The sequence below is a fragment of the Mirounga angustirostris genome, unplaced genomic scaffold (assembly GCF_029215605.1).
Source record: "Mirounga angustirostris isolate CCGP_5_RB_7025 unplaced genomic scaffold, mMirAng1.0.hap1 SCAF_17, whole genome shotgun sequence".
NCBI classification, from domain to species: Eukaryota; Metazoa; Chordata; class Mammalia; order Carnivora; family Phocidae; genus Mirounga; species Mirounga angustirostris.
Window position 1 is genome coordinate 33,415,192 of NW_026991725.1, and position 22,150 is coordinate 33,437,341.

General features: G+C 51.0%; 1 protein-coding gene across 1 annotated transcript in view; it reads left to right on the forward strand.

Moving 5' to 3' along the window:
* Positions 1 to 22,150, forward strand: part of ARSG (arylsulfatase G) — a 101,654-nt gene that overhangs the window by 65,398 nt on the left and 14,106 nt on the right. The window contains exons 6-9 of the mRNA XM_045888580.3: positions 395 to 532; positions 8,007 to 8,203; positions 9,129 to 9,209; positions 20,489 to 20,597. Of these exons, the coding sequence (XP_045744536.1) occupies positions 395 to 532; positions 8,007 to 8,203; positions 9,129 to 9,209; positions 20,489 to 20,597 (525 nt within the window). The remainder of the gene's footprint in view (positions 1 to 394; positions 533 to 8,006; positions 8,204 to 9,128; positions 9,210 to 20,488; positions 20,598 to 22,150) is intronic.

The window sequence follows — 22,150 nt, forward strand, 5'->3', positions numbered from 1 at the left end:
CTGCGTAGACAGAAGTCATCATTTAGGGAGGTCGGCGGAAAAAGCCAGGGACGGCGGCTATTGGTTGGCTATGGGACTCTGCTTGAGTAAGTTTGTTTGGACCTCAGTTTCTCTCGTAGCAACATGGGAGTAATAATGTCTGTAGCTCATGGAAGTCTTTGTGAGCTTTGCAGAGTGGCCAGGCTTGTCCGAGGAGCATAAATGTCTGTTAGAAGGAAAGGGAAGAAGGTGTTTTATTGGTTTTCCACTAGAGGAAATGGCAGACAGGAAAAATCATCTGGGGCCAGGTTATTAAGTGTTTTGTATTCATGTGCATTGCTGCATAAAAGCATTTTGTTAGACAGTGCGGCTACATAGGTCGTGGAAAAGGATACCGTCTGTGGTTTCCACACAGGAACCTTGAGAGGGACTGTTACACTGATGTGGCCCTTCCTCTCTATGAAAACCTCAACATCGTGGAGCAGCCCGTGAACCTGAGCAGCCTGGCGCAGAAATATGCCGAGAAAGCGACCCAGTTCATCCAGCATGCAAGGTAAGAGTCCCTTGGCCCCCTGGGGCTGCCCCCCGGCCCCCACCCCCCATGTCCCCTGGCCTCAGCGCCCCTCCAAGCCATGCTGGAGTTCCTCTGCCCAACAAAGATGGACGCATGCATGTTCCCGGTAAATGAAACTGGAGAACAGTCTCCCCTGGAATCTCCAGGCCTGGGTTAGAAGCTCCGCAGGTATGTTCTCTGAGTTCGCAGGAGCTTTCCCTGACCCGGCTCAGATCATGCTCTATTGTCATTGTCATTCTGTCCTCTCCTCTAAGCTCCCGGATGGTAGGGCCTGCTGCTGAGTTCCAGGCACTCGGAGCATTTGTTGATTCACTCGTGGGCCGGGTGGCTTAGCTTCGTCCTGCTGCGGTACCAAACTCACCACCAGCTTACTGGCTAAAACAATAGCAGCTTATTCTCCTCCAGATCTGGAGGCTGGACGCCAAAATGAGTCTGATGGGGCAAAAATCAAGGTATCAGCAGGGCTGTCTCCTTCTGGAGGTCCCAGGGGAGGAATGTTTCTTGCCTCTTCTGTCTTCTGTGGCTGCTTGTATCCCTTGGCTAAGGGCCCCATCATTCTAATCTCCGTTTCTATCGTCCCTTTGCCTTCTTGTCTACTGTAGCCAAATCTCCTTCTGCTCCCCCTTTTAAGGACACTTGTGGTTATATTTAGGGTCTTCCAGGTGAATCCGAGGTAATCTCCCTATCTCCAGATCCTTAATTCAATTGCATCCGCAACGTCTCTTTCGCCATAAAAGGTAACACTCGCAGATTCCAGGGATGAGACCCCAGATACCTTTGGGGGCCATTATTCAATATAATGCACGGGGGTTACAAATTCCAGCATCTACAGGGCCCTGGTAGCTTCCAGAGGGAAGCAGGCTGCGTGTAAGGCGTTAGGGAGTGGTGGGGCCTGTGGCGAACTTGAAACACAGGCCCCCTCTAAGGGAGCAGCTGCTACCTAGCTCCGGCTGTCTGTGGCTTCTTTAGGGGATGGGAGCCAAGACTGTCAGATCCTTCTCTTTCACAAGACACACATGATACCTGGTCCATATGTGAACTCTCCTCATCTTTAAATGTTAGAAATGACTCATTAAAAATAACAAAACATAGGGGCACCTGGATGGCTCAGTCGTTAAGCGTCTGCCTTCGGCTCAGGTCATGATCTCAGAGTCCTGGGATCGAGCCCCACATCGGGCTCCCTGCTCGGTGGGAAGCCTGCTTCTCCCTCTCCCTCTGCTGCTCCCCCTGCTTGTGTTCCCTCTCTCTCGCTGTCTCTCTCTCTGTCAAAATAAATAAATAAAACTTAAAAAAAATAACAAAACACGAAAAGCAGAACCCGGCCGCACCCCTGGGTGCGCATGCATAGATGGTGGGGTGCAGGCCTGCGCCTACCCACGGTCGCCCCGCCTCGCCCACCTGGGCCTCGCCCTGACCCTTCACAGCTGCCTTTGCTCTGGCCTCTAACGAACCTGGGTGTGCTCAGCTCCTCTTTCTCCTATGACTGCAGACTCCTCCAGGGTGGTGGGACATCTTCCAGCAGGTTCTTTGGTATTCCCTGCAGCCTTAGCCTAAGAGGGCGAGAAAAAACGTGTCGCATGCCTGTCTGCTTGTGCAGAATTAAAAATGGACTCCACCTGTGGCTCACTGAGCATATCGGTCCTTGAATGTAAAAGAATCCCCCCAGCCCCTTGCTCAGCCACAGATGTTTCTAGAGAGAGGGCAACAGGCAGAGCAGAGGTAGCAGTTTATTCTCGATAATAAAACCTACTTACGGCCTAAATCTGGAGAGCAGCCTGCTGGGGCTTCAGGGGTCCCAGCTTAAAAGTTTTTCAGGGCTTTCTGAGAAACACTGGCTTTTTTGTCAGGTGGCTGATATGAAACAGGCAAGCCCCTTCTCCCATTTGGAGAGTTGAACACGTCTGTGCTCCTTGGAGCTTCGAGATGATTCAGGTCCCTATACCCCGTGACAGGTGGTTGCTTCGTGACTGGTGGGGAGAGCTCAGTCCTCAGTGCTTGGGACAGCACAGAGCCTCAGAGGAGGAGTGGCAGCCCACTGGGGACGAGGGACTGCTTCATGCTCTCACGTGGGCACATGGCTGGTCACCCACCAGTTAACTAATCACTTCCAAGACACACAAATCCATGAACAGCCTCCTTACTGTATGAAAAAGGTGAAGAGTTTGCTAATTTATAATTAGTTATTAAGTGAAAAGTCACATGAATCCCATTGCCTTTTAACCTTACAGAAAAGAATCCTTAGGCACGCTGATTTCTTTAGGATTTGACTTGCCAATTCATCCGTGTTTTTTGGGGCATCAGCAAGAAAGGGCCCCTAGATCTGCACTCCTCCTCTGTGACCCTTGCCCCCAGGACCAGGCCCTCCCCACACCTGGGCCTGTGTGTCAAAACTATCAGGAGTCCCAAGAGTGGGGTTTCCTGCTTCTCCTTGGCAAGAAGCCGTCCCTAGACTTCTTTGAAAGTTTCTACTTAGATCTTTGGTTGTATTTAGACCTTTGACCTGGCAGCATGCCCAAAGCTAACCCTTGATCTGGGTGTTTTGTTTTGTTTTTTTCAAAGATTTTATTTATTTATTTGACAGAGAGAGACACAGCGAGAGGGGGAACACAAGCAGGGGGAGTGGGAGAGGGAGAAGCAGGCTCCCCGCAGAGCAGGGAGCCCGATGCGGGGCTCGATCCCAGGACCCTGGGACCATGACCTGAGCTGAAGGCAGACGCTTAACTACTGAGCCACCCAGGCGCCCTGATCTGGGTGTTTTAAACAGCAGGCCAAGCTCTTAGCTGACAAAAAAAGGAGAGAGTAGATGTCATGGGCCCCTGGGTCATGGAGCTGCCAGCCCTCTTGCCCCCCAGGGTCTGGGACAGCACACTGAGCCTGAAGAGGGAATATGGGGCCTGACAAGAATGAATGTGCTGGGCCCAGGCTTGAGCAATAGCTTAGGATGTCTGAAATCAGAGTGCGTGGTCAATGTGGCAGAGCATTCATCATTCAGAACTAGGTCCCAGAGATACACAGGTGACAGACAAGCCCCCCCTGCCGGTCTGGGCTGGAGCTGAGGACCCGCATCAAGGTCTTGATTCCCTCCCGTACTTGACTCCTCGATCCCGCCCCCGCATTGCCCTCCCCCTGCTGGTCTGCCCCTCGCCCTCCATGCCCCCAGCGCCCACCTGTACCCACCAGCCTGCCACCTGCATCAGGGCTCCGGGTTCAGCTATAAGCTTGTGCCCACTCCCCCCCCCCCCCCCCCGCTTTCCCCTCTCTTCTGTGCCAATGCTCTGATGAATACAGAGTGAGGCAGAGAAGGAGCTAAGAAACAGCTGGGCAGTGGGACCTGGGCTCTTCCTCTCCTGCAGCTTCTCCCCAGCGCTGTTCCACCTGCCCCCAGTGGCCACCAGCACAGCCCACCTGTAGCCCCCCGCCCCCCCCCCACCATCCTGTAGACCTCACCGTCTTAGGGATCTCTTGCCTCACCCCAAGCCCGGCTTGGTTCCTCCATTACACCATCCCACAGCACCCCGTGTGTAGTTCTTCTCCATCACTCCTACTAATTTGTAAATAAATATCTGATTCATTTTTTAGTAGCACTTTCCTCTCCTGTTTCCAATTCGATGTGAAGCTCCAAGAAGGTGGAAATCCTATCGATCATGTTCATGGCTCTATCCCTGGTGCCTGGGGCCTAGTTAGAGCTTAATAAATATTCCCTGAAGGAGGGAATAATGAGTGAGTGACTTTATCTTGCCCTATAGATGTCCCGGTGATGTGCTAAGTATACAGACGTGTGTGAGAGCTGTCCTTGCTTTTGAGTGGCTCGCAGGCTAGTAGGGAGACAGATTTGTATTATCAGTGCCGACGAGGATGGTGAGGGAAGGGGAGACAGGGGCAGGGAGCAGGAGACCATCTGTGGGAGACCTGGGAGCGAAGGAGGCGTGTCGGTGGTGGCTTTTGAGCTGGATCTTAAGAATTGAGTAAGTGTTTTTAGGCAAGATACCAGGAAGTTACTGCCAGGAGAGGAATAGCATGACCAAGGCATAGGAAGGCAGAAGGTGAGGTGTTTGGGAAGCTGGCATATAGAGAAAGAGTCTGAGCAGGAAGGAGGGTAACACTGGAAGGGACCCAGGTTGGGGCCTCGAGTGCTGGGCTGCTTGGTTTGGCTGCAGTGGAGCCCCCCGTGTGCTTCTAAACGGGGAACTGGGTTCATGTCCGGGTTTGAGAACGGTGTCTGTAACACGGAAGCCCAGAGAAAGATGGAGAAATGTGTAGGCAAGTCCATTCCAGAGAGACCCCTTGTCCGAGCCGGAAGCCAACCAGGCAGATGCCTACCCCTCCTGGTTCCACCTGCAGGTCTGGCTCTCTGGCCAGACGCACACTGGGGACCTTTCATGAGAGGTCTTTCTATCTCAGATCAGATGATTTTGTCCAGATTTGGCTGTCCTGGGTTTTAATCTTCAGTACACCACCATGCCCTGCCCCATCCTCTCTCTCCTGGAATGTCCTCTCTGACATCTAACTTTTTTTTTTTTTCCTTCTCTGCTCACTACTCCACTTATTTTGCCACACAATTCATATGTATCCCCTTTAGAAATCTAAAAAATCACCCTGAATACCACACCCCAGAGACAACCCCTTTTGGTAGATTTGAGCAAGTTCTTCTAGCCTCATTCTGTGCTGGTGCATAAACATATATATATATATATGTGTATATATATTTAACAAAAATGGAATCGTACTGTCTTATAATCAGCATTTTCTTTTCTAGAAAGCAGACTTCCTCTGCTCTTCATTATTGTATTACTACTTTTATGTACAGCACAGGAGCATACTGAAGGGCTGGCTTGGGGGATAGTTGCGCCCAGGGAACCAGTGTGTGTGGTTTTCGCACAATGCTATCTTTCTGAATTCCGGCATGGCATCAGGATGCAGGTAAAGAGGTACATCCCTGAGCACCACGCATCATGTATTATTCAGAACTGTCCATGAAAAGGCTGCCATTTATTAAGTGCTCCCTGTAGACTGTTAATAATCACAGCTTTATCGGGGAGGTATAATCGTCCCCGTTGTAGAGACGACCGAGGTGAAGTTAATTGCCCAGGGTCGCACAGCCATGAAATAAAAATCCCAGGGATTTGGATGCAGGTCTCCAGAGCCTGTGCTTTCTGTCTGTGCTGTGCTGCTTTTGCTCAGCCTTGCACATGCCTCTCAGCCTCTGGCCTGGGGTGCTGACGGGACTTTGATAACGGGTGGGAGTTTAGAGCATAATGATGGGGATGGGACAAAGTGTGGGCAGTGGGACCTCTCCCGCCCCCCAACCTGGTAAATAAGTAACAACCAGCACTCTGGGGGGAAAAAAAGCCCTGATTTGGAACATTTGCCCATTTCTGTGGTGTGAATAGTCTCACGTTGGCTAATTTCAGGCTACCAACACGATGTCACTGAATGTGGAGTTGTTAGATGCGCTAGAGGACACGGTCAGATGGCATTTGCACCACACAGATACAATAGATAATCTCAAGAGCATGCATGCCTAATAGTAAAATGTAGTGGAGTAATCAGGATGCGCTAAATCATAAGAATTTAGGACTTCTGCTTTTCGCATGATTTATTTCATTGTAAGTTGATATCGTTTAATTTTTAATGATGGCCATGTGTAACAACTGGCTTGCAAAATTCCTGGATTTGGAGTCGGCTCCAGCCCGCATGCCACTGCGGGGTGGTATCTGCCTGGTGGAAACAGGCGCCCCCTCTGGGTGGCGGCTCAGCTCTGCCGGGGTGCCTAGGTTGGCCAGTGGACTGTGGGCTGGAATTAGGCATCTAGTCGTTCTGTCAGCAGGATGTCCTGGTGCAGGACACAGCTTATACGACTGTACATTGTTGTCCCCGGGAGAGCAGGCAACAGACACCAAGTCAGCACTATCCAATTTTACTCTCCACAAGGATGAGAATGTTCTCTATCTGTGCTGTCCAAGATGGTAGCCGCCGGCCATCTGTGGCTACTGAGCATCTGAAGTAGTCACCTTGGGCAACTGAAACACTGAATTAAATAGATGATATAGATCATATAATATATAGAATTCTTATATATGTATATATAGTGATAAATATACATGACATAAAATTTACCTTCTTAAGTGTACATTTCAGCGGCATGAAGTACATTCCTGTTGTTATACAACCATCACTGCTATCCGTCCGCACAACTTTTTTTCATCATCCTAAACTGAAACTGTACTCGTTGGATGCCAGTTTGCCCTTCCCTCCAGTCTCAGTACCCAGTGTTCTACTTCCTGTCTCCACGAAGTTGACCACTCTCGGGACCTTCTCTCGGTGGAATCCTATAGTGCTTGTCCCTTGGCGCCTGGCTTTTTTCACTTAGCCTAGCGTCTTCAAGGCTCATCTGTGAATTAGCCGGTGAGACACTGAATTCTTAATTTTATTTAATTTTCATTCCTTGAAACCTAAACAGCCACACGTGAGTCGTGGCCGCTGCATTGGGCAACGCAACCCTAGAAATGTCGCAGAGAAACCGTTGGTTAAGATGGAGGCGAGGCCCCTGTCGTGGGACTTCTGTCCTGAGTTTTATGCCTGTCGACGACGAGAGCTGAGTACAGGCACAGTCCCGATCAGGGGATCCCGGGAGTCGGGACGCAGGGGGCTCCGCAGGACGCAGTTTGAGGCAGAGCCGGGGAGCACTCAGAGGACTTGATGCAGGGTGATATAAATTGGGGTAAGCTAAATAATCGAGGGCCAACTTGAAAATCTTATCTCTGGGGGAGCTGGTGTAAAAAAGACCCACGCTTCTATCACCTCTCTATACCAACTTAATTGGTCCCCCCAAAGACACCTTCCCCCAAAGGTGTGGCCTGTGGGAGGGGGCTCCATGAAGGTCTCTGCTGCTTCCCGAGGGTCGGAGGGTCATAGGGTCAAGGCTGGAGGGTCGGAGGGTCAAGGCTGGAGTTCCGCAGCTGGCTGGATCCTGTTCCTTGCCTAGGGGTGGGGGAGGGGAGACAAACAGGAAGCAGAGACCACCCGGGCTCTCTCCACACCCCAGAGGGGAATCAGCAGGGTTAGAACAGGGGCAGCCAGCAGCCTGGGCCTCTAACAAGGCCTTGATCTAGATATTCCCGGTGGTCACGTGCGTCCTTGGAATGGCCTGTGATCAACGCGAGTCATCCATCCATCTTCTGGAAAGGGCTGAGGCTGGGAATGGATGTGATGGCCTGGATGCTGCGAAAGAGCAGAGACAGTTTTAAACTATTGCAGTGACTCCCGGTTTTTAACTGGCTAACCAGATGACCTCCACATGCCCTTGTAGGGCTGTAGACCCATGTGTGCTTCCTGAGTTCCCCGGGGCAGAAGGCATTCTGCGGCTTTTCTGTGAGGCAAAGGAGAGACACGGAGAGCCTGGACAAACCAGCAGAGCCTTCTGGAGAATTACCTCTTGGCTCTCCCGTTTCAGCGCCAGTGGAAGGCCCTTCCTGCTGTACGTGGGCCTGGCCCACATGCACGTGCCCTTATCCAGAATGCAGCTCTCAGCAGACCCACGGGGCCAAAGGCCATATGGCGCAGGTCTCCGGGAGATGGACAGCCTGGTGGGCCAGATCAAGGACAAAGTCGACCGCACAGCAAAAGAAAACACATTCCTCTGGTTTACAGGTGAAGTAGTCAAATCCAGCCACCTCACTGAGATCTGATGGATAACCCTGCTCACACCCCTTCTGAAGAGCAGAATCCGGCTAAGCGATCCTCTTTCACGGGGTAGGGGGCTTGCTTTGAACTTGGCGTCCTGCTAGTGTTTGTTGGCCTGAGTGCTGAGCACCTGCCCACTGGGGCCTCCAAGGCTGAGCCGCTGGAAAAGTTTGCACAGAGAGCAGGTACCCTGCTGGCCTCCTCTGTATTGATTTAGGGCCATCTGGGCAGTGACTTTGACACTGCAAACCTGTATAGTCCTCGGGTGCTTCTCAGGTTTCCTCCTCACCATCTTCCTGGTCCCAAAGACTCCAGTTGTCACCGGTCACCTTTTGGCTGAGTGGGCAGAGCTAGTGAGCTGTTTAAAGGGCCTACTGAGGCATTGTGGGTCCCGGGTGCCCATCTGGACCCGGGATGAAAGCACTGCTCTCGGGGGAGGCAGAGACCCGGGCTTGAATCTGTCCATTGCTATTGGAAAAGGCTCTTTACCTTCTCAGAGCCTGTTTCCTCCTGTGCAAGACTGAGCTCACAATAGCATCCACTGCATAGCGTGTTGGACAATCATGAGGTAATGTCAGGGAGGCCCGGGGTGCATCCTAGGTGCTCAAGAAAGAGCTGCAGGGCTAAGGACGGTTGTAAAACTAGATGAGAAGGTAATAGTATCTAAGATAAGAACCTCACCCTGGGGCTAGCTTGGAGCAGGGAAAGCCCACCTCTCTAAGAGCCCTCCAGAGGCAGGCCTCGTATAACAGGTCATTCTTCAGGGGCAGGGATCATATTTTTTTACAGTTTCTTCTCCTGCTGAGACAGGGATATGGGATCAGGGAGGGAGAATCGGCAAAAACATCCACGAGCCTATCGATCACTACATGTTGCTTCTTTTTGTTTCCAGGAGACAATGGCCCGTGGGCTCAGAAGTGTGAGCTGGCAGGTAGCGTGGGTCCCTTCACTGGATCGTGGCAAATTCATCAAGGTAGGGACTCAGCTGGGGTTGGTACATCCTGTAGGGGTTGCTGAGCCCAGGTCGGGCTGTGGGGTCTGTCTCTGGGATGACCAAATCCTATGCAGGCCTTCTGGCCATCATTACGAAACACAGACAAGTTGATCACCAGCTGCCAGCTCGTGGGGAAGAAATAAACTGAGAGATGAGAGTTTCTATTGAGCCTGGGCCACCCCTTTCTTTCCTCCCTCCTCCCACCTCCCACCGCCCCCGCCCCCGGACTCCCTCAGGGGACTGGCCCTCAGTCCATGGACCTTCCAACTAATACACTTCACCTTGACTTTAATCCCACTGCCCTTGCTTTCTTTGCTTTCCTTTTTTATTTTTTTCAGTCATCTCTCCATCCATCCAACCATGAATTCATTTCGTTCATTCAGGAAACATCCAGGGCATAAATACGCAGGGTTTTTATACACATTATCCCTAAACCTTACAATGTGGGAAGGTAGGTAGTAACACCTCTATTTACAGTTGAAGAAGGAGAGCCTCAGAGAGGCTAAGAACTTGCCCAAGTGCACACAGCTTGTGAGGAGGGAGCCAGGCTTGCTCCCCCAAGTTAAAGTCAGTGATCTCCCCACCACACGACATTCTTTCCTTTCCAGTTAAACCTCCCTGAGCCCCCAGCTCATTGCCCATGTGCTCTGGGAAAGCTGCCCCCCAAGGACCACCCTTTCTTTTTTTTTTAAGATTTTATTTATTTATTTGACAGAGCGAGATACAATGAGAGAGGGAACACAAGCAGGGGGAGTGGGAGAGGGAGAAGCTGGCTTCCCACTGAGCAGGGAGCCCAATGCAGGACTTGATGCCAGGACCCTGGGATCATGACCTGAGCTGAAGGCAGACGCTTAATGACTGAGCCACTCAGGCACCCCAGGACCTCACTTTCTAAGACAGCTACTGGGCTGGGGACAATTTGGCAATAAGGACCAACGGCTTGGAAAATATACCTGTTGATGCCTCAGTTCTTCCTGATAAGGCAAGTAAACAATGATACATATGAAAGTATGGTCATCGCATCGGTTTTAAAAAAAAACAGTTGGGGGGGCGCCTGGGTGGCTCAGTTGGTTGAGCAACTGCCTTCAGCTCAGGTCATGATCCTGGAGTCCCGGGATCAAGTCCCGCATCGGGCTCCCTGCTTGACGGGGAGTCTGCTTCTCCCTCTGACCCTAACCCCTCTCATGTGCTCTCTCTTATTCTCTCTCTCTCAAATAAATAAATAAAATCTTAAAAAAACAAAAACAAAAACAGTTGGGCATTATCCAAGTGTCCAGCAAGAGAGGAGTGTTTACGGAAATGGTGATACGCACATTTAAGGAAATTCTAAGGAACTGCTGAAATGATGCATATTTCTGACCTGGAAGCATTTACCTTAAATACTTTTCAGTGAGGAAAGTAGGTTACAAAGCAATATATAAAGTTTGATTTTATTATATGAAAATAAGCATACCAATTCTCAGACGAAGTCTTAAGAGAGGTATCAAAAGTTAACGAAAGATTCGCAGTGATTACCTTTGGGTAGGGGAAGGAAGGTTTACCTGTGATTTTTTTTCTCACAACAAACTGGTCTTATTTGTGTCCTAAAAGATTAAATCTTTTGGAAGGTGCTTGTGTCCAAGGGGTTCAGAGGTGGGCTTGGGGGGATCCTCCCCTCCCCGGGCCAGATTTTCCCAGCTCCTGAGCTATGGCTTCCACAGTCTCCAGGTCAGAGGACACAAACTGCTTTTCCTGTAAGTCTGGCAGAGTATTTGTAGTTACCTAGAAACTAGAACGTTCGTGCATCTCATGGCCGGTGGTGAGAAGGAAGTGCTGATCATTCATTTTTATTTGTCATCTATAACCCGGTGTCGGTCCAGTCAGATGCCTCGAGAACTTCACAGGTGAGAGCGTCTGTGGCCAGGTCTTGTGCCTGGAGATTCCGAGTTGGGGGTCAGGAGAACTGGGTGCCACCTCCCCCTAACCTGCCCCGTGACCAGCCGTCTTCATCTTCATCTTCATCTGTTGTTTCTGTTCATACGTATTGACCTCTTTGACCGGTCCCATTCAGAAACACTCTCCGGAGAAACGGGCAGAAAAAGGTGCCAGGACTAGAGGAGGGTATAAATGTGCCTTGTCCTTGCAACAATAGGCTAGAGAGATAGATGGGAGCTGGGAGCGTTTTTTTTGCGTTAGCTGATTATAATTGCTCCTCTCCGTACCTGGAATACCTGGAATACCCTCAGCCCCAGGCTCCTGGCTTCAGTGCTCAATTGGAAAGAGCCTGGAGTCAGGACTCTCCAGGGTAAAATTCCAGAAGGCTATGGAGACCTTGGATGGGGCGGATAAGCCTGCGTCAGTAAGAGGCTCCTCTGTAGATAGCTCTCTGTTCCCTAAGATGACCTCTGATCTCCTATCTAGGCCTTATCTTGTCTCTCTCCCCTTTCTGAGACAGTTCTGAAATAGTGAATTAGGTGTAGCGATGGGGAGTGGGGCTCTGGTCTTTGAGGGAAGTACTTTGCCCTGTGAGAAACACAATTATGAGGGGCGGCTGGATGGTGCAGTCCGTTAAGTGTCCATCTCTTGGTTTCAGCTCAGGTCGTGATCTCAGGGTGGGGGGATCGAGCCCTGCATTGGGCTCTGTGCTGGGGATGCAAAGATAAATAATGCCCCTGGCTTTAAGGAGTGACGGTCTGGAGCAGTGTTTCCCAGATTTTAATGTGCAGACAGTCCCCTGGGGATCCTGCCGTTTGGACTCAGTAAATCTGGGATGGCCAGGGACATGTTGCATTTCTAACACGCTCCTAGGCAACACTGAGGTGGCTGGTCCAGGGGTCGGCCCCTGGAGCCACCAAGCCGGCATATCCACGTGGAAACCGTATGAATCTGCAACTTTCAGATCGAGACCAGTAGTCATCAGGCTATGGTCCCAGACCCGCAGCGGTGGCACCACCTGAGAACTTGTTAGAAGTGTGAATTCCAGGACCTCACTCCGAACCTGCTGAGTCAGTTTCTGAGGGATCCTGGCAATCTGTGTTTTACTGTCTCCTTCCAGCTGATTTTTGATGCAGGTTAAAATCTGAGCGCCACCTGTCAAGAGCTACCCTGTCTCGTACGCCAGGCACACGGGCCACACTTCAAGGGCCCAGAAGCCACATGTGGCTGGTGGCTGCCATATTGGACAGCGCGAATAGAAAACATTTCCGTCACGGCAGGCGGTTCTATTGGACAGTGCTGGGAGCCTCCACTGAGGGTATAATCCGGGGTAAGGACTCCGAGATAAAGGAAGGCACAAGGGCATCTCACCCACACGGGAGGGAGACAGGAAGGCTTTCCCGAGTGGTTTGAGTTTTGAAGAATGAGTAGGCCACAGCCAGGGATTTGCAGGGGAGGGGGCCGTGAGCAGCCTGGGCTGGGCTGTCTGGAGCTCGTGGGAATGGATAAAGTAGGGGGAGGCAAGGCCAAAGGGAGAGCCGGGGCTGGGGGTCAGGGGTCTTCTGTTTTCGTTCGGACCATTTTGGCCTTAATTCTAAAGAAATGTGGAATCTTGGAAAGGTTTTATGAGTAAAGGTGACATGATTCCATTTTATTTGAAGTGAGATTCTATAACATGAGATTAACCCTGTTGATGTGTACAATTCAGTGGCACTGAGCACGTTCACTGCGTGGTGCAGCCATCACCTCTGCTGAGTCCCCAGACATTCCCCCCTCCCCCCACCTCCCCCCCAGTGAAAACTGTATGCACCTTCAACGCTTGCCCATCCCCCCCATCTCCAACTCTTCCCGGCCTCTTGTTCAGGTTTTAAAGACCCCTCTTACGTCAGCAGGGCTGAGGGCAGGGAGAGGGGCAAGACTAGACTCATTTCCACCAAGCCCTGGATGATAAATGAGAACAGCAGGTGACAGAATCCCCAGCAATATAGGGGATTCCTCAGCAATCTTTATTCCAACCACCCTGTCGGCCACACAAGGAAACCTAGGTGGAGCAGGGCGGAGGGCTTTCCGAGGCCAGCCATTGGTCAAGGGGGCCATGTCATTTGACCTCCACCAGCTCATTACTCAGCCTGCATGATGGTTGTTACTCACGCTGTGTTTTACCCGGCTAACTGCTCAGCCATCTGGAAAATCCTGTGTTGCTTCTTTGGACCCCATGGTCATCAAAGAAAATGTCTTTGGCCCATGGAACAATGTGAATCTTTCTGAATCTGCAGGAGGCAGAATGGAGAGGTGGAGGGAGCTAAGGGCTTTGGAAGCCCTGATGGGGCTAGAATCTTGACTCAGCTTAAGAATCCGTGCCCACCGGGCCCCTCCCCTGGACAGCCCAGTTTCCTCCCCTGTAAGGTGGGGCTGTAGACCCCGCTCGCAGGACGGCTGGGAGAATCAACTGGGATACTGCCCACGAGGCACCCGGCCCTGTGTATGTCCTCTCCTAACCCCCATGATTCTCCATGTCTTCATTCCCAGCTTCATTCCCAGACCGGTCAGTGTTCATTAAGCTAAACCAGTCAGTGTTAATGTCTAGCCCCACAGAAGGCCGTGGGCAACTTAAATAACATATGGATGCCTTTCCAAGTGTTCTGAGCCTCCGTCTTGGGAAGCTTTGCTCTGAAGCTGGATTGCAGTCTTCTCATTTCGTGCTCTGGTGAATGTGGATCTTTTTACATGGAGCATATGTTTTGGAATATGTGTGTGCCAAGGGTCATCACAGTGTCTTCAGCCCAAGTCCGGTTCCTTGTGGGATAGTTGGTTAACAGTCAGGAAAGCTAAACTGGTCAGTATTAATGTCTGACCCTACCAGAAATAGCCAGTAGCATCTGAGGATGAAAAATGAATGAAATATCTCCAGGAAACAGTCTGGCTTAACTATTTTTGAAAATATAACTTTTCCTCCTCTCTCTGCTGCTCTAGATGTTGCTTTTACATAGGACCAGAAAATGGAAATTTTCACAGCTAAATCGTGTGTGTGTTTCCTCTGATCCAACAGAGCTAACCTATTTGTAGCAAATAACATTATAATATTAATAAATTTAAAAAAAGACAGACCACTCTTTTGGGGGGCGAGGCATGAACACGTGCAGCTTAATGTGTAGGGGGGTGGGGCACAGCACTGAATTCTCAGTGGGGAGGGGGCCGGATGCCATTCTCTTCTTTTCTCAGGAAAGCCTGAAGGTGAACTTTGCCTGGGGGTAAACACTTCCCCTTCCTCATTCTCCAAACCAGCTTCCCCTCCGGCTCCTCCACAGCCCTCCTCCTCCTCCCAGCTTGGGGTAGAGAGCCCTGTGGTGGAAGGGGCGAGGCAAGGGTGCTCAGGTCACAGGAGGGAGGCTGGGGGTCCCTCTGGACCACCTGCTCCTCCTCATCCAGGTTCCTCTTCAGTGGGATGCCTGCATATCCTGCTGTAAGGGGCCGGTCTTGAGAGCAGATGAAAGGGAGAAGGCAGTCAATGTTTTCGCAACGGAGTAGGACAAACAGTACCCAGAGCCCTGCTTCTTTCTCCCCGTAGCCAGCCTGCTACGTCAGGCCACGCGCTGCCTTCCCCTGTTCCCGGGGCCCCAGGCCCCCCTCCTCGTCTTCCCTTTCCTTTCCTGGCCGAGCCGCCTTGCTCAGCTGATGGGATGAGGCAGTGTCTCCTGGAGCCATCCCTTCACCCTGTGCAGGAGTGAGGATGCTCCTCTGGGCTTGGCCTGCGCCCTGCAGGGTTGAGGAGAAACTTAACCAGGGGGCTGGGGACAGAACAGAGTGCCCCTACTTCCTCCCAAACCAAGAGGGCCGTGAGGGGCACGCGCACAGCCGACGTGGAGCTGCCTGGGGCCCCAGGGCAGCCCTGGCTCAAAGCAGCCGTCCCTCCCTCTCCCACTCCAGACCTATTTCCTACCCGGGACAGAACCAGCACCTTGTTTGTCCCCTAACTGACTGCTCCTCTGTCTGGAAAATCTTTTCTTGTTTTATTTGAAGAGCAGAACTGTTCCTTCCTCCCCCTTGGTGATGAGGAAACGTTCTGTTGAATTTGGCATCCTCGGCTTCTGGGAGACCTTGGTTGTTTGTAACTTGATGCTATCAGCTTGTTGCTTGAGCTTTCCCACTGGGAAGCAGGCTCCGCGTCCTGGGCCTTCTGTTCTGCTTGGGGCAGGGGGTGGGTGGAGAGAGGTCAGAGGCGGGGCTGGGTGAGGGAGAGAGAGACACGGGAAGTTGGCTCTTGGCCCTGGCGGAGGGGAAGGGGGTGGGCAGGGCCAGCTGGTGGGGACCCAGTAGAAGTCAAATTGTGTCTCCTTCTGGGACATTGGCCACCCGGCTTGGAATGTCCCCATCACTGCGCTCAAGGCCACCCCAGGCCAGCCAGAGTCCTCGCTCCAAACAGGGGCTGGTCTGCCCTGTGTTTCTAGAAAACTAGTATGCTGTGAGTATCCTTGGCAAGGACATGTATTTATATTTAGAAACGGAGCCTGCTTCTTTAGAAGGTTATAGAATGCACTCTGCTCAGGACAGGCCTGTCCTTCTACCCAAGTCACAAATACAAATGCCAGGCAGGTAATATAAACGAATGCATGTTTGTTTTCCTAAGCTGTGGGCAGTGTTAGGGATTCAGTAAACTGGAGAGAGGGCCCTGTCTATTCAAAATTAGTTCAGAAAACACTGTTCGTGCCAAACCCAACTGTCAGAGGGCCGGATTTAGTGTGTGATCTGCCAACTTGCAACTTCTGCTGTTTTTCTCTCTCTAGGTAGTTTTGTTTGTTTGCTTGTTTTTGGTTTTTTGAGCTTTTTTGGATGGCATTTGTTGGGCACTTCTGGCAGGCACTATGCCAATGGAGCTGGCTCAGGACTTTATATACATTATCTTTTTTTTAAGATTTTATTTATTTGAGAGAGAGAGCACGTGAGAGAGAGAGAGAGAGTGCATGAGCAGGGGGGAGGGCAGAGGGAGAAGCAGGCTCCCCGCTGAGCAGGGAGCTCCATGGGGAACTGGATCCTGGGGCCCTGGAATCATGACCTGAGCCGAAGGCAGCCGCTTAACCGCCTGAGCCACCCAGGCGCCCTATATGCATTATCTTATGTAACCCACCACCCCATGAGATAGATGCAGTCATTTTTCCCCTTCACAGCTGAGGAGATCGAGTCTGAGGGAGGTTAAGAATTCTGCCCAAGGCCACACGTTGAGAAGGGAAGGGCACCCAGACCTGCCTGACTCCAAAGGCATCCTCATCTTCCTACTTCCCTCGCTAATATTTCGCAAACTCCGGTCCTCAGACCACTGGCATCAGAATCACCTAGAATCAGAGCCCCACCCTAGACTTATTAAGTTAGAATCTCTGGGGGCCCTTCCGGTGCTTCTTTTGTACTGAGAACTTTGTGAACCTCCTTATTTGCCAGGCTGCCTTCGTGACTCAGTGAAGCATGGCAGGGTGTCCTTCCTGGGAAAGACCTCTACTCTGCAGTGCACGGGGCGGGGGTGGGGGGGTGGGAGTGGGGGTGAGTCTTCCTCGGCCTTCCCTGTCCTCAGTGCATCATGGAATGCCACCTCACTTCCGCAGCCAGGGAAGAAGAAGAAAGCAAATTCATGAATCATGGTTCTGTTTATGTTTTGGTTGCTGAGGCTAAATATTTATTGCTTTAAGTAAGAGGTTCTGCCTTAATTAGAGTCATAACTAACCACAAGTGCACTAGAATGTGTTCTCACGCCCATAAGACATGCATTTCTCCGTAGAAAGCCAAATGTCACGAACACTTGTAATGTGCCCCTGCCACTGATCAAAGTATTAAGGTTTATCTGAAGTGACGAATCGCTTTTGAAATCAAAAAGTGCGCAGAAGTTTAATTTGAAATCAAAACGTGCATAGAAGTTCAATTTATGGACTTAGCTATTATTCTTACTTCTGTAACTAATAGGCTTACATTTATGATCCTACAGCATAAAGGTATAAAGGTGTGGGCAATATAAAACTTACACTTAGGGGCGCCTGGCTGGCTCAGTCGGTTAAGCGGTTAAGTGTCTGCTTTTGGCTCAGGTCATGATCCCAGAGTCCTGGGATGGAGCTCCACATCAGGCTCCCCGCTCTGTGGGGAGTCTACTTCTCCCTCTCCCTCTGCCCCTCCCCCTGCTCGTGCTCTATCTCAAATAGATAAATAAAATCTTTTTTAAAAAACCCAAAAACTTATGCTTGAAAGGAGATAAGCCACATCTAATTTTGAAACGCACTCTGTCCACTTCCTGATTTTGCCCCTTACCCTCCTTGCCCTTGTCCTAGATGGGCTCTCTCCACATTAAGTCACCAGGAGAGCTTTAGAAGATATTAATGTCTAGGTACCATCCCAGGCAAATTAAGTCATAATTTCTGGCAAAGGAAACTTGGCCTGGGTATTTTTTAGAAGCCCCCCTAGGGGTCCTAATATGCATTCAGGGATGGGTGGGAGCCACTGTCCTAGCATAATGGGTCAGGGGCTGGCTCTGTCGTTAGACCTGGATTCAAATCCTGGCTCTGGCATTTGCTAGCTGTGTGACCTTTGGCAAATGACTTAACCTCTCTGAGCTTCGGTTTCTACATCTAAAAAATGGGGATAATCGTGCCTAGCTTGCAAGGTTGTCATTAGGATTAAATGAGATAATGCAGGGACGCACTTAGCATTACGCTTAGAGGTACTTTAACTTGGTACTTAGGGAGGGCTCAATAAATGGGAGATATTATTGTTACTGTAATTACTCTGTTTCACTCAGAATGAGTTTCCATTAGTGGGAGCAGGTATCACTGCAGAGTACTGGGGGACCAGGGGCAGCTATCCTGGGACTCAGCCTTAGATAGTGCAGATAAACCGAAACAAACACTGTTAGATGTTTCTGATAATCAGATGCCACAACTCTGGGGACCCACCGAGGATGCTAGTGGAATCTTTTTAAAGTTTGTCCACCTGGCAGGGCCAGTGAGATACTTGGATTTAGAGCAAGACAATTCCACAATGAGGGGGATTTAAGAAAAAAATGGTTTTAATTGAAGTGTAATTCACATACCGTGTTCTATTAGTCTCAGGTGTACAATGTCATGATTCAACAAGGTGGATCTTTTTTATAATTGCTTACTCACACTCTGGACTCCTTTAAGATAAAATTCTGCTATAGGAGGAGGTCTGTGGGCCCAGCTGGAATATGTAGTTGCGTCTTCCTGTTAAAGCCAGAAGTCACAGTGCAGACATCACTGGCTGGCCAGTCCTGATGACCCAGAGGGGACTCGCTCCTCAAGTGGCCATACACAGCCATCCTCTTTCTCTTAACTCCAGAATCTTTCCATGTGGACTGTCCACTCTGTTGACACACACACTTTTTATAGCTGGCTGGATTCCTTCTAATCCCTCCAGCTTTCAACCCGCTGCTGAAATAAGGCAAACGTATCGAACAATTTTTTTTCTCTGAAAACCGAATTAGGAAAATCAGTTGCCTGAAAAAGAGCAACACAAGAGGTCATGGCACACAACAGAACCCCTAGTGGTGAAGGTCAATTAGCAAAAGTATTAAGGAGGCGCTAGTGTGTTCTTCTGGAAACATGCTGGAGGCAGAGACCCAGCCCTGGTGCCCCAGCCCCCCCCCCCTCCCCCCCCCACTGTGCCTTCCCTCGATCCTGCCTCCCACATGACTGTCCTTGGAACTCTGGGCTTGCTTCTTCCAACTGGAGGCTTCACTTGTCCTTCGCATCTGGCCTCAGAGATGAAGAGAGTCTGTTTGAATTTTGTGCAGCGTAGATATGTAAAAAACAGGCTCCCTATTTTCACCCATCTATCCCCCCGCCCAGCTTCCATACAGATGCCCATCTCTGGGTGTGGGGGTGGTAGAATTATCTGCAGGGCTCTAGCACGTGCAATCGGGGATGCTTCCTCTCTGCTCTTTGGCCTTGAGCTGCAGCGTGAGTTATGCATTCCAAAGCCACGTGGGAGTGCGGTTCAGGCTTGCTGCAGCTCTGGATTCCCTGTTCCATGTGCGTGAAAAATTGAAAGTGGGCTCTGTACGTCTTTATGGGAAGGGCGGCTCTCGACAGAGAGCCAAGCGCTTCCCATTCAGCCTGCCCAACTCCACTTGGTTTTGAGAGTCCCACACCCCAGAGCATAAACAGTCCATAGACGTGAGTTGTTTTATGTTTTGTTTCTTACTTCAACACTTGGGGGACTCCAAACTGGTTATGAGAAAATCCTAAGAATGCCGAGCATTTCCGGTGGGGTGTGCTGGGCCAGGGACATCAAAGGTTCTGTTTGCAGCTGTGTGAGTACAGAGCGACAGACGCCCGGGTCTTGTAGCCCCCCTCCCGCCCGTCATCACTGCTTTCCTATTCGCGCCAGCCAAACATGGGGAAGTTGCATGACCGCGATATGTGTGAGCCACATACAGCGTTTGCCTTGGAAGGGCTTTCTACACGCTAACTTTGTGGAATCCTTGGCTCATCTAGGATGAGGGTGGGGTGTGTGTGGGAGTGGTGGGGATGGTCATGGTTAATTCAGTGCTGCATGAATTCAGGATGTTTCCATAAAACATGACCTCATCTCCTCCAGCCCGCTGGTCATCGTTTTATTGGTGGTCACTTTTGACTTCGTGGTTACGAAAATAATTCCTTTAATTACCAAAGTGGAAATTCATAGATTGCACATAGATTGTTCTTACCCGACCCAGGAGCCCCCCCCCGCCAAGAGGCAAGAGGTCCGAGCTATTACTAATGCTGTCTCCACAACACAAGAATGACTCATTAACTCAAAAGAAAAACAAAACGAAGTGAAGCAAAAACCAAAATACAACAATAAAGTCCGTGCCAGATCAGTTGTTGGGCGTTGAGCAGATCAAATAGCTGGGGGAGTTTCAGCCTTTCTCTCTTTTCAAATAATTGTCTTTTTTTTTTTTTTTTTTTTTAATTCTAAACAGTCACATTATGATCAGTAGGAAGAAAAGTCATTTTTATTCAACCTGTTTGTTAAATATGTACTATGTCCTGGGTGTATGAGACTGATGGAGTCTCATGGTGTGGAGCTATACCATCAGCAAGTCAATGAACAAACCAGACAATTCAAAGTATTAGAATTGTCATGAAGAAAATAAAGTGACATGGTTCAATAGAGAGTGACAGGAGCAACTGTTTACCTATGTTGAATCCAGGAAAATAAGAGCATGGAATGCGAGATGTGAGCTAGAGCGGTAAAAAGAGCTGGTTATAAAAGAAGTCCTTCCTTTGTGGGAGTGATCCGAGACTCTCAGGATGCCTTTAGGAAAGGACCGTGGTTCCGGAGAACCGACTGTATGTGTCCCGTCACAGGGGGAAGTCCGGCCAAGCAGACCACGTGGGAAGCAGGGCACCGGGTCCCCGCTCTGGCTTACTGGCCCGGCAGAGTTCCTGTCAATGTCACCAGCACCGCCCTGTTAAGGTAGGAGACCCAAACTCTCTTGACACGTTGGGATGCAGAGCAAGAAAATCATGGACAGACGCCTCAGTGGTAGATACCTCGAGAAGAGCGGCCTCCCCGGCCACCTGCCTTGGCCGGGTGCTCCCAGGTACCCCCAGAGCTCTGAGTGCCACAGCTCCGATCTCCCGGTGCTAGTTAAAGCTGCAGTGGCTCTTTTCAGGCCGTCCTCTGGGGATCATGTTGGAGTGAAGAGGGGACTCGGTGGGTTTCGTGGTCTTGATGCCGAGCCAGGGCGGTGTGTGCCGACACTGCGGGGGCAGAGAGGGTCACAGCCGCATCTCCCCTTTGGGTCTGGGCTCAGCTGAAGGGAGGGAATAGACCACTGAAGCCATTCCATCCTCGGGGGTAGGGCAGGTGGCCGCAGGGCGCCCGTGTGAAGCCAGCGTGTCACCAGCCATCACGGAATCTAGGTGTCCACCTGCCCTGGAGGGGGAGGGAGAAGGAGGTGGCCCCACCAGGCTGGCAAGGAAAGAATGAACTGTAGGTGAGGCCATTCCTACCTCTGGCAGGGAAGCTTCTCCAGTGAGGTGAGTTCACGGGCTGCTCCCTTAAATAGAAGGATGACTGTAAATAAGATCGTCTCCCTCCCTCGCCCTTATCTCCTTATGAAGGCAGATCCCAGAGCCTGAGTCTCCTTGGCATGGCCCGTGGCCGTGCTGTGCCATTCTGAGAGGAGTTGCTTGCAGCTGTCTGTAACCGAGGCTTACAACGGGAACTTGCCACTCCTTCGGATGGGGACTCCCTCTCCGTGGTTCTGCTCTGTGTTCACTGACAAGGGGGCCTGGGTGCTGCTCATGTGCTCAGAGCTTTTGGTCTGGTTAGAGACGGAATTGCTAGGCTCTTCCAATAGCCGAATGGGTTCTGGCCTAAGGAACACAGCCTCACAGAGGAAAACAAGTTTCCTGGGCTCCTTCCAGCATCCCCGGACCTGGTGGGGAGCAGTGAGAAAGACCGAAGCCCAGGGGAAAGCAAGGGTAAACAGCTCTGATGGCCGGGGTGGGGGAGAGGGGGGTAGGCGCCATCCCTGGCAGCCTGGGGGCCCCCAAGACTCCAGCTCAGCCCTGTACAATACAATCAGGAGGGGGCACCCTGCTGTCAGGGGTGGGGGGATGCCAGCAGGTGTGACAACAGCGTGGGCTGGAGTCTGATGTCAGGCTGGCCGGGAAGAGGGCCAGACGGGCTGCTTTTTATGGGGCTGACTTGGTGCAGTCGGGCCAAGTGTTCACAGGCTGGGCTGCACATGCACGAATTACTGGGCAGTCTCTCAAGTTCCATCACCGAAAACCAAGCACGTGCTTCTCCTCTGAGAAGGGTTTTTGCACCTACAGTCAGCCACAGCGCCGCAAAAACAGTGCACCATCGCGTTAACGATTCAGGGCCTCAGAGGGGACAACTGACTTAGGTAATAGTTTGGAGACTGAAAAAAGCAAGTCTTGGTACAAGATAACATTTGTTTGGGGGCCCCTGGAGTTTTACCAGGACAAGACTGATAACACCCCATCAGCTCCCCATAG